The sequence below is a fragment of the Sinocyclocheilus grahami genome, unplaced genomic scaffold (genome assembly GCF_001515645.1).
Source record: "Sinocyclocheilus grahami isolate Dianchi unplaced genomic scaffold, SAMN03320097.WGS_v1.1 scaffold84.1, whole genome shotgun sequence".
In the NCBI taxonomy this organism is placed as follows: Eukaryota; Metazoa; Chordata; class Actinopteri; order Cypriniformes; family Cyprinidae; genus Sinocyclocheilus; species Sinocyclocheilus grahami.
The window spans coordinates 2,690,236-2,702,114 of record NW_015505263.1 but is presented as its reverse complement, the minus strand read 5'-3'; the positions used below and the strand labels follow the sequence as shown (position 1 = coordinate 2,702,114).

Genomic DNA, 11,879 nt, shown 5'->3' with positions numbered 1-11,879 from the left:
AACTCTGGACTTTTGGTAGTACCTAGGATAGCAAAGTCCACTAAAGGAGGTAGAGCTTTTTCACATTTGGCTCCCAAACTCTGGAATAGCCTTCCTGATACCGTTCGGGGTTCAGACACACTCTCTCTGTTTAAATCTAGATTAAAGACACATCTCTTTGGCCAAGCATTCAAATAATGCATAAGACAACAAGTTAATAAATGTGACAACAAAAATAAACAACAAAGGAAATAAAATGATCAAACAGTCAATTCAAACATATTAAATATTCATGCCCAAGTGCATGCTGGGAAGAGGCCAAATGGGACTGAACAATACTATTTCTGTAGGCCTGTTTAACACATTCATTTAACCCACCTGCTTATAATTTCACCTGCTGCATAAAAAAAAGCTGCATAAAAATGAATCACTTAAAGGAAACATATCATGAAAATTTAACTTCATGATATGTTTCATGAAGAACATAATAGGTCATAATAGGTCTCCTTTAAAACCCTGTAAGGAGCTGTTCACACCAAACATTTCACGTTCACATTCCAAAAATCAAACAGATTTTTACATTCCACTGCACTGCTTTTACATTGTTTCTGTATTTAAATACACAATGAACAGGCATCTATTAGTGCAAAGTAAAGTTCAAAAATGAATCTCTACCTTGCCCTTTTTTTCTTCAGCCCTGCGTCAAAAACGTGTTCTGTTGTGAATGACCCTTAAGTTGTTAGAACACTGGAATAGTAAGTCAACTAAAAAACTACAATAATCAATTATATCTTTGGTTAAAGCAACTCCTAAAGTTGTTTTCCTTCTCATTGCATATTCAGTTTTGACTCAGAATTATCTCACATTACTAATCTAATCAGTTGTTCACGTGCGTCAACAATCCACACTAGAACGTTTTGTGATTCTCAGACAGATTCAGCTCATTTAACAAAACCACACTTAACACCGACAATAAGTTTGCAACTCCTTTGAGCGTTATGGCCACAATACATATTCATTCCTCCAAACTCTGTAGAAGAGTGCAATTTTTGTGTCCCATATGAGTTTAATCCTGCTGCACATTGCATCTTTGATCTCAAAATAATTTAAAAAAAATTTTTTACATACCCAATTACACAGCTTAAACAGAGTTTAGCATTTAATTGCATTTTTTTCAAATCAACAACAGCAGAATTAAGCTAAATGTACTTAACTCGCAATATTGAACGTGTGCAATGTGTGCTTCTCCAGAACATCAGGGACACAGTTCTTGGCGGCAACACAAAAGCACAGAGAGTGACCGCACTCTGACCGGTTAAACACGCAAAGCAATGCGGCAGTTAAAAGAAAACGGCCTCAACCACAAAGCACAGCGGCCACACTGTGAGACAATCTCGCTTTTATGGAAGGAAGGGGAAACATACTATACCCACTGATTCAGCATTGCATCTCCAGTTCTACAGCCTAAATCCAATGTGAAGATTTTTCACCTAGTGACAGGCAAGCAATTAAAGCCAACAGCCTTAGCCAGTGTCGGCCCCCTGGCAGTATCGGTAATGACAGCCCTGGAACAGCAGTGGCAAAGAATGGGAAGAGTAATGTGATTAGAGGCCAGAATTGCAATCTTGTCACATGGAGCAGTCCCTGTGTCTCCGTCTCTCTTGGCGGCGACAGAGAACCTGATTTATTGGGCCAGGAAGCCTAGGAACAAAGTGCAAACAGAAACGCAAAGCTAGTTTTGTTGAGTTATAACCACAGAAAACTGCAAACAAGCAACCATTTTTCTCCATGCAGGACCACAGAAGATTGCATGGAGCGGTCTGGAAAGCTTGTTTCGTAGTCACTATACCTAAAACGCAGGTCTGCTGGGAGAGCCATCACGAAGATAGCACTTTTGTGAACCTGCACTCCACAAAGAAACAAGTGTGAGTGTGTATACACGTGTTTGTGATTTATAACCTGAGCGGAGAGCGGGTTTCCATAGCAACTGGCGTTATCTCTTTGATAGGAGTTGGCTGACTGGAACCTCGTTGTACAGGAATAAACCTCACCTGAGGCTCTGAGGCATTTAAAAATAGAAACTATCGAATTAGCATCCGTACATGAGACCTGTCGCAGAGCAGAAAACAAGAGCTGCAGAATCTGATTTTAACGTGGGTGAGGTTTCTGGATGAGAGAGAAACTGTGGTAATTAATTATCAGGGTGCAAAGCTATCTTGAGGAAAGTCAAAAACTAAATGTCTGCTTAATAAGGCCTATTATGAGAAAAAACAAAACAGGTTGTTTTTTGACACGTACAATTAGCAGTCTTGTTCTGACATATTCTTTGTAGTGTTTGAAAATTAAGTATGTGTTCATATTCACAGTTCCAGGCATACATGACTTAATCAGGCGCTAGAAATGCTATTTCTCCTCACTTTAATTTCAGTTAGTCTGTTCTAACCTCCAATTACTGTATGATTCATGACGAAAGTGTTATTTTAAAAAGAAAATAGGAACAGTGGCTTAAAATAAACATATCTTTACCTTACAAAAATGTACCATGGTAACCATAGTTTCTTCCACAGTTACTCAAGTTATTGCACAAATACATATTGACAGAAAGATTTTAAGTTTGTGTTTAAAGGAAACCTCAATAATGTATGATTACACTAGTAACAACTTATCAGGTTACTGTGATGAATTTCTCCTTGAATCTCCTCGAGATGTTCTGTTTTTCTTCCTTATAGCCTAAATACTTTCTGTTGTCTGAACTTTTTAAGTTGTCTGAACAGCTGCTCTGAAATCCTCGACGAGGGCTGCCAACTCTCATGCATTTAGGTGACACTCACGCAGTTGACACTTTTCTCATGCTCTAACACTCATTTTCTGACGTAGTGAAAACCACACTAAGTTGAAAATGTAATTATAGGATATTGGCGAAACAGATTTAGTAATGGCTCCAGTTTCTATTTACAACGTATTTTTGTAGCGTTGAGTAATGTAGTCAATCTTGAACACCTCTGATTGGCCAATCCATTCTCAAATGAGTCTAAACTCCGGATTTTGTTCTCCAAGTTCGCGAAACCTCTCACTGTAACGCGATGTGAACAAGAGGATCATTGATTATAAACTAACTTTGTAAGATCGCAATGAACTGTACAATGCAAATGCAGACTAATAGATTAATAGAAAAATACATGAATTTTTGTGTCAAAAATATTTTTAAATATGGTTTATAAAAGTAATGAATAGTAAATCTTGCAATTCTCTCACTGTACATTGCTATTCTTGATGTGTTAGAGTTACATAAAATTTTATGATAAAAACACAGTACCATGACGTTAACTAGGCATGTCCAGATGTCAGACGAATATATATAAATATATATATATATATATATATATATATATATATATATATATATATATACACACAAAAAAACATTTTTAAATACTAAACAACCCCAAATAAACCCCCCACCCAACTCGCTGTGGGAATTCTCACTCCAAATTAAACTCAAAAGTTGGCAATGTAATCCATAAATAAAGGGATATTTTAAAGGGATCATTCACTCAAAAATGAAAATTCTGTCACTAATTACTCACCCTCATGTCATTCCCCATAAATTTTGCTACAGTGTAACAGACCCTCAAATTTGCATATACCCCTCATATGTTGTAATTTTAAATGCTTAAATTGTACACAAACAAATTGAAAACCTCAACTTAATTACCAATCTTAAAGGGGTCATATGATGCGATTTCAAGTTTTCCTTTCTCTTTGGAGTGTTACAAGCTGATTGTGCATAGATAAGTTCCCTGAAGTTGGAAAGACTAAAGTCTCAAAACCAAAGAGATATTCTTTATCAAAGTTAAGACTCTGCCACACCCCCACATATCTGCCTCACTATGTGGAAATATTTGCATAATGCCGCCCAAATGTGCACGCAAAGAAAGAAGGCGTGGTTTCAGTAACCGCAGTTAGTGTTGAAGCAGCCATGTCAGGGAGACGCTGTGTGTTTCTAGGCAAAAGCAAAATCACTTTATTTAACGCCTTATGCCGAGTTCACACTGCATGATTTTCAAACTCGTCAGATCGCCGTTGTTTTCACACTGCGTGACTATCTGGGGTAGCATTCAGTTGCTGCTGTGTTCACATTGCACGATGGATCGGCGACAGGGGGTTTCACATTGCATGAATTCACAGTAGGAAGAATCGCCCACAGCTCAAGATACTTAGCATGCCAAATATTTCACAGGCGTCTGCAACATGTCGGCGATTCCCTCAGATCGTGTCTTTGATCATGCACACTGCACGATTGTCACTCGCGTGAACAAGCACCGATTTGCCTCCGATTTCGGGCATTTGTCAGCGATTTCGCAAAACCTGTCAGCAAGTGAAAAATCGGGCAGTGTGAACTCGGCATTAACCACTCGGCCACCCTGGACAGGACACAAAGTTGCTACTTTAACAGACCCTCAAATTTACTCCTACCCCTCATATGCTGTACTTTTAAATGTTTACACACCAAATTGAAAGCCTCAAATTTGATACCAGGAGTGGGGTTCGAACCCACGAGGACATTTGTCCATTGGATCTTAAGTCCAACGCCTTAACCTCTCGGCCACCCTGGTCTTGCTGAAGTGGTTGTAGTTGTCGAATGGATCTCTGTAAAATTATCTGCAGTAATTCAAAATGGAATAGTCACCTGTGTAACGACTCACCTCATGAGGAAATATGAATAATTAACCATAACTAGTTATAATTAATTATCCATATTTTAGATCCCCTGTAGATATTTAGCTGACCTCTCAGGGTCAACTGTCTTGTCAATTCTAAGAACGTTAATTTCCTGGTTAAGGGAAATAACTTTCTTACTGTACAATTCTACAAAAGCTTGTAGCATAAATCTGCATGATTAAGTGACTCCAGTTATAAGCAAACAATGAACCACGTCAAGTGTGATACAAGTAAGGTTTTATTAACTACATAAACACTTAAACTAGTCTAACATACTACATAAACACATAAACTGGTCTAACATCCTACATAAACACATAAACTGGTCTAACATACACATACACACACACACACACATGCATACAGTTAGTATAGGAAAGGGTTCAAACTTAACTCAGTACAGAAAAGAAATATAAGGAATGAAATTTATGGACATTTGCATATTCACAGAGTAAGAGTATTTGTTAAATCTAGCTAACAAAATATATATTGTGTGTTTGAGTGGTCCAGACGCTACACCTGTTACCAGGAGTGGGGTTTGGGCCCACAAGGGCATTTGTCCACTGGATTTTAAGTCCAACAACTTAACCACTTTTCAAGTGTCCAATTCATCTCATAATTATAAGATGAAAACAGGTTCTTGTACTACTGCATGCTGGAACAGAAGCCTGCTACCAGTAGTGGATTTGAAACCACAAGGATATTTGCCCATTTGATCTTAAATCCTTGCCTACTTGGACTTAAGATTCTTTGTAGGCAGAGTATTCTATTCTTTGTATTCTTCATTTATTTTTACAGCTATAAATACACTTCAACTCATGCAGACAGGAAATGCATTCTACATTTATTTCTAGACGATATAAATCACTATTTGAACACCAGGAGTGAGGTTCAATCCCACAAGGACATCAGCCCACTGGACTTTACATCCAACACCTTAACCTCTCGGCCATCCCGGTCACTTTTTGCTCAATTGGACTCCTCTAACATAATTTCGAGCGCCTGTTTTCAAACATCCCTTTCAGGCAAAGCAGATTTTCTTACTAATTACTCACCCTCATGTCATTCCAAACCTGCGTGCATGGTACTGTCATGAACGTGCATCGAAGACTGACAGGGAAGAGAAGAAATTGTTGAATAAAGTATTTTTTTTCTTCTTTGCACACAAAAAGTATTCTCGTTGCTTCATAAATTTAAGGTTGAACCACTGATGACGCATGGACTATTTTAACGATGTCCTTACTACCTTTCTGGGCCTTGAATGTGGTAGTTGCATTCAATGTCTATGGAGGATCATAAAGCTCTCTGATTTATATAATATTGATAAAAAGGAAAAAGGAAAAATATCATAATTTGTTTTTCCAAAGATGAACAAAGGTCTTACAGGATTGGAATGACATGAGGGTGAGTAATTAATGACAGAATTTTCATTTTTGGGTGAACTATCCCTTTAAGGTGCGGTCATGATTACCGTTTATCTGTGTTGTTGTTTTTTCGGAAATCCCCACCATTCATGCAATCAGTCAACCATTCAGTCACTGTTACATATATAAATGCATAAATAAATGCTTCAATGCAGTGTGCAATATTTAGCATAAAATTGGCAGCAGTCTGATTATATATTATTGTAATTATATTATGATACTTTACATTAATGGAATTCTATGCATTCAAAAAAGGAATGAGCTGCCCTTTCTATTCTTAAAAAAAATGTACAAGTCATATCGCAAGGGGAAAGTACTAAAATCTGACTACCCAGGTAAATAAAACAGCCTGTCTATTTTCAGTTCATCTGTCAGAGTGCTTCAGTGGAAGAGCAGAGCATCCGTCTGAGTGCTTTTCCTCCACCCAAAAAGACGAGCAGTCCACTTGGAGTCTCCTCCAAGATTAAACAACTGCAACACAATTGCTCTGGCCCTTCACGGAGATTACTGTACTTCAGAACAAATGACGGGCTTGTCTGTTTTACAGCTCGAGGGACTGCGGAGGGTGGTAGGTGCAAGATTGGGGTGAAAGAATTGGCCTTTCAGTAGCCTCCTACGGAATGCGTGTCAGCGAACATGGTTCTGGAGACCCAGCAACCGACTGTGGCTGCTTGAGCCAGTGGCTTTGGAGTTAAATCCGAAGTCTAAGCCTTAGGCCAGCACGGAGAGGAGGCCAGAGCTTTGTAGTAGGATTTGTCAGAAGAACAATATAAGCATGAGTTTGTCCTTTGCTCTGCAGGCCCATGTGGGAGAGAACTAGAGTTTCAGACCCACTTCAGGCGAAAAAGACTGAGATATTTAGGTCTCAGTGTGCTGGATGTGCATTTGCTGATATTATTCTCTTATTTTTTGTGTGGGCATCTGTGGACATCATGTGGGTGTGCGTGACTCTTGAGGATATATGTATATAAATACATGGAATCGCTTGTGTATTATTAGTACATACTGTGATTTGCTAAATGTGGAAGTACTGCAAATATTCTAGTTAAACAGCCAGCATTAAAAGTTTAAGCTGTATTTCATTTCATGCCTCACTTATAAAGTAGATTTCCTGTGCTAACTCATGTTAGCATAGACATTTGTCATTCTAATATGTCATTTAAACCCCACTCTTGGTATGAGAACCACAAGGGCATTTGTTTATTGGATCTTAATTTCAAAACCTTAACTACTTGGATGGTTGGGACACAATATTGCTACAGTGTAACAGACCCTCAAATTTACATACACCCCTCATATGTTGTAATTTTAAATGCTTAAATTGTACACAAACAGCAAGTCTCAACTTATTTACCAGAAGTGGGGTTTGAACCCACGAGAACATTTGTCCATTGGATCTTAAGTCCAACACCTTAACCACTCGGCCATCCTGGTTAAGAGACTGCTTTAACATTACCAAATTGGTAATTAAGCAAATCAAACATACCAGGAGTGGGGTTTGAACCAATGAGGACATTTGTCCATTGGATGTCGGCCATCCTGGTCTTTCTGAATAGGTAGTAACCCCTTGGCTATCCAGTGGTTCATTGATATGGTATTGACATAATATGACATGCTAGAACAGAAGCCTGCTCCCAGTAGTAGGATTTGTAACCACAAGGATATTTGCCCATTTGATCTTAAATCCTTGCCCACTTGTCCATCCTGGTTGGACTTAAGATTCTTTGCAGGCAGAAATTATATTCTTCATTTATTTTTACAGCTATAAGTACGCTTAAACTCATGCAGACAGGAAATGCATTCTACATTTATTTCTAGACTATATAAATCCCTATTTAATCACCAGGAGTGGGGTTCAATCCCACGAGGACATCAGCCCACTGGACTTTAAGTCCAACACCTTAACCTCTCGGTCATCCCGGTCACTTTTTGCTCAATTGGACTCCTCGAACATAATTTCGAGCGCCTGTTTTCAAACATCCCTTTCAGACAAAGAAGATTTTCTGCACTAATTCATGCAAGAACTACCAAGAGTGGGGTTTGAACCCCACAAGGACATGCATCTATTGGCTCTTAAGTCTAAAACCTTAACAGTCATGCTGGTCATTTTTATAAGGCTTCATGCAGTTGTCTTGTATATAGATGCTTAGAGGACAGTACTAATCACTTCCTAATGTTATCGTCCTTATTATACATTATTTATAATGGACTTTTGTCCATTAAATCTTGTCCAATGTCCAATGTTCCTGGTTAACTACAAACACTTTTGTAATCAATATAATGTCTAATATTGCTACTGCATTGTTCAAAGTGTGTCAGTTGGATTGCTGTATCATTTATAAGATACAAAATTACCACCAGCACTGAATAATGAACAAATGTACATTAATATAGACTTAATGTACAAATGCTTTTAGTGTAAATACATGTTGCATAATGGATGTTGACATGAAGAGTGAAAATTAGCCTTGATCAATGCAGTAGCAGAAAGAACAAACAGTTAAACTAGCCTAAGTGATACACACTAGTGTCAGTGAACAAGCCAGTTAAGCCATTTATAAGGGACTCCCACACCCGCTTATTAAAAGACCCTGATATATATAGCTTTATTTCTCTTCTACTGTGACTATTGTTGTATGTTGAGAATAGTTCTCAAATGTAACTGTTTATGAGGAATAAGTAGTCGTAATTTGTTCTAGAGTTAGATATGCGTTTAGCCAAAGGCGCCCCATTCTTGCAACTGGAAGGCTAGAGTGCATATCCATTTACAAACATAGTTATATATCCATTTCAATATGGCCAAGTTTGAGATGAGAAGAAATTTTATGCACAGTTGCATTAATGTTGAGTGTAACTGTGTGGAAACAACCAGATACTCATTCAACTGACAAAAACACTGCAGAAGACCTGGGGGAAAGACAGTATGTTCTCGTGGTGTTTTGCAAAGCACTACTGCCACCATGAGGTGAGGAACAGAACAATAAATATATACATTGAATCTTAAGGCTGAATTTTACAAGTTCATGACACAAGCAATTACTTTTAACTTCTGAATAGGTACAAGCTTGCCTCATTGGGTTTGAACCAACGAGAAATTAAGTCCAACACTGTAACCTCTAAGCCAGGGGTGGGCAAACTTGGCCCTTCCAGGTCACTTTCCTTCAGAGTTTAGCTCCAACTCTAATCAAACACACCTGAACCAGCTAATCATTGTCTTCAAGACTACTAGAAAGCTACAGGCAGGTGAGTTTTATCAGGGTTGGATCAAATCTCTGCAGGAAAGTGGCCTGGAAGGGCCAAGCTTGACCATCACGACAGGTTTCAATGACCCATGCTCTCTGAAATTGATTGTTCGCATGTTCAGCGGAACACTTAAACATGCTTGTTCAATCAGAAGAAGCTCGGGAAACAACTGTTGAAGATTTTTATACTGTGTGCACCAAGTAAAGCATGTATAACTCAGCTGAAGCTTCTACCCATTTTCCCCAATCAGAAAATAATTAATTGAAGGGTTTAGAATAAAAGAAACCATCTGTTTTTATTGATTATTGTATTTTTTCTGCATTGATCTTGTATTGACTCGTATCAAGTTATTAGTTGTGATTATTATCCAAATAAGACCAGTAATTGGTCTTAAATAGGGTCACAAGAGTCTGGATTTACTCAGCTGCTCATTAGAAGAGTTGCAAACAAAGCAATTTCCAAAAAAAAGATTTTGTTTGCAAAAATAAATTTCAAACCAAGAACACATTCTTTTCTTTAGATTAGATTTCATTTAAATGCAACACTTTGAAATCTGACGTTTCAAAATAGGATTTAATGTGTTAGGTTTAAGAAGCTAAATTTGTAGAAATTCTCGTGTTCAAGTAAATTTAAATTCAGCATAAATGTTTCAGTTTTATCATTATACTGAAAACATTCAAAGTGTTGTCTGCATACACAATTTCAAGTGATAAGATTACATTAACATTTCAAACATGCAAATAAAAACAAGAACGGATACATGAAGAGAAATTGCCTTTAATGTCTTTTTTTTCTATGTTAATGAGTGATTTATACAAAAAAAAAAAAAACAGCAGACAACTTTGCTTCACCAAGAAAAGAACTGCATCACTGGAAGATACGGTCAAAATGGATGCTTTTACTTTTATATTTACTGAATGTTAAAAATCACATTAGTATGGCGTCGCATAACTGAAAACATCAGTGGCTAAGCTACTGTATGCCAGGAACTGGCAACACCGTGGTGGAACAGATGAAGGATCAGCACAAGAAGCACATTTCGTCAAATAATGTGGAAGGTCTGAAGGTCGTTTAGAGTGATGGTTCTAAAAAGCAGTTTATAAATCCTAAAAATTCCAAGAGACACTGAAATAACCAGTTGCCAGATGAAACTAGATGAAAAAAAGATTGGGAGATGGAGAATTCAAAAGTAAAACCCACTCAAGAAGAACAGCAAGGCAACTGCACCTCAAAAAACTAGGGTAACCACACAATGGCCTTGAAGAAACTATGCAAGACTGGCATCTTTTCAACGCCGATCCTTCCGATCAGACTTCCGATCCCGCTCGCTTCTGGAGGGCTTCCTCCCTGACCTGCTTCCTTCCGAACTCATCCTCTTCCTGTCAGGTTTGGAGTTCTTGTCTTTGGAGCCCTTGCTTTCTCGTCCACTGCCTTTTGAGGACTTGTGTCCTCTCTCACTGCCGCTCTTTCTGCGCTCCCTGTCCGACGGTCTCCGGTGGCGTTTGTGGTCTCGGCCGTCTCTATCCCTGCCGTGACTACGGGAGCGTGAACTGGAAGACGACGAGGAGCCAGAGGAACTGCTACTGGAGCCACTGGAAGAGGAGCTAGATCCACTGGAGGAGGAGTTTGAAGAGGAACTGGAAGAAGAACTGCTACTTCGGCTCTTGCTCCTCTTGGCACGGACTTTGGCCCGTCCGCGAGCCTCATCGGTCTCCTCGCTAGCTTCCTTTGTGTCTACCTTGGCTTCTTGTGGTTGGACTGATGGTTCTTGGCTTTGCTCTTGAGGAATTTCTGGGTCAGGTTCAAGCGGTGTCTGTTGGGTCTCAGGCGCTGTGTCATCTTGTTTGGTGTCATGTTCCGTCACACTAGGGGTCAGGACGTCCAGTTGAGGCTCTTTACACTCCTTGGGCTGTATTTCCATGTGGCTTTCGGGGGTTTGCTGAGAGTCTGTTACAACGTCCTGCTGAGTCTCGTTCTCGGTCTCCTGCTCTTCCTCCTTTTGCACATTACCTACCTCTTCAACTGTGGCTTCTGGACTCTCAACCTGCAACTTACCCTGTGCCTCATCTTCCCTCACAACTTCTGTAACCTCCATCTGCTCTTCCTTAGCCTCACTTGTTCCTACATCCTCCTCCTCCTCCTCCTCATCTTCCTCCTCTGCCTTCTGCTCACTCTCCTCGTGTTTATCCTTCTCACTCTGCTCCTGCTCTTGATTGCCCTCCCTCTCCCTAATCTCTGAGCTCTCCTCTCCTTCCTCCTCGACTACATCTTCCTCCTCGTCCTCCATCTCCACATCATGCCTGTTACCTGTCCGCCCTACTCCAGCCTTACCCTCCTCTTGATCTTCTTTCTTCGTCTCTTCAGCCCGACGGCTATCCTCCATTTCTCTGTCACCTGTCCTCTGGGACTGACGCCTTGGCCGAGCCTCCATTTTGTTGAGTTGCTCTGCAAAGGCTTCACGTCTCTCATCAAACACACCTTGGAAGTTGAGGGGGGGGGGGGGGGCCCAAT

At 39.5% G+C, this 11,879-nt stretch overlaps 1 protein-coding gene and 2 non-coding genes across 3 annotated transcripts in view; all 3 read right to left on the bottom strand.

Moving 5' to 3' along the window:
* Positions 1-4,512: 4,512 nt before the first annotated feature.
* On the bottom strand, positions 4,513-4,595 carry trnal-uaa (transfer RNA leucine (anticodon UAA)). The gene has a single exon. It is a non-coding gene; the product is annotated as a tRNA-Leu (tRNA).
* Positions 4,596-7,476: 2,881 nt separating this feature from the next.
* On the bottom strand, positions 7,477-7,559 carry trnal-uaa (transfer RNA leucine (anticodon UAA)). The gene has a single exon. It is a non-coding gene; the product is annotated as a tRNA-Leu (tRNA).
* A 2,878-nt stretch (positions 7,560-10,437) lies between these two features.
* pnn (pinin, desmosome associated protein) overlaps positions 10,438-11,879 on the bottom strand; it is a 6,184-nt gene continuing 4,742 nt past the window's right edge. Inside the window, exon 9 of the mRNA XM_016274072.1 lies at positions 10,438-11,846. Coding sequence (XP_016129558.1) covers positions 10,657-11,846 — 1,190 coding nt within the window. The 3' untranslated portion in view covers positions 10,438-10,656. The remainder of the gene's footprint in view (positions 11,847-11,879) is intronic.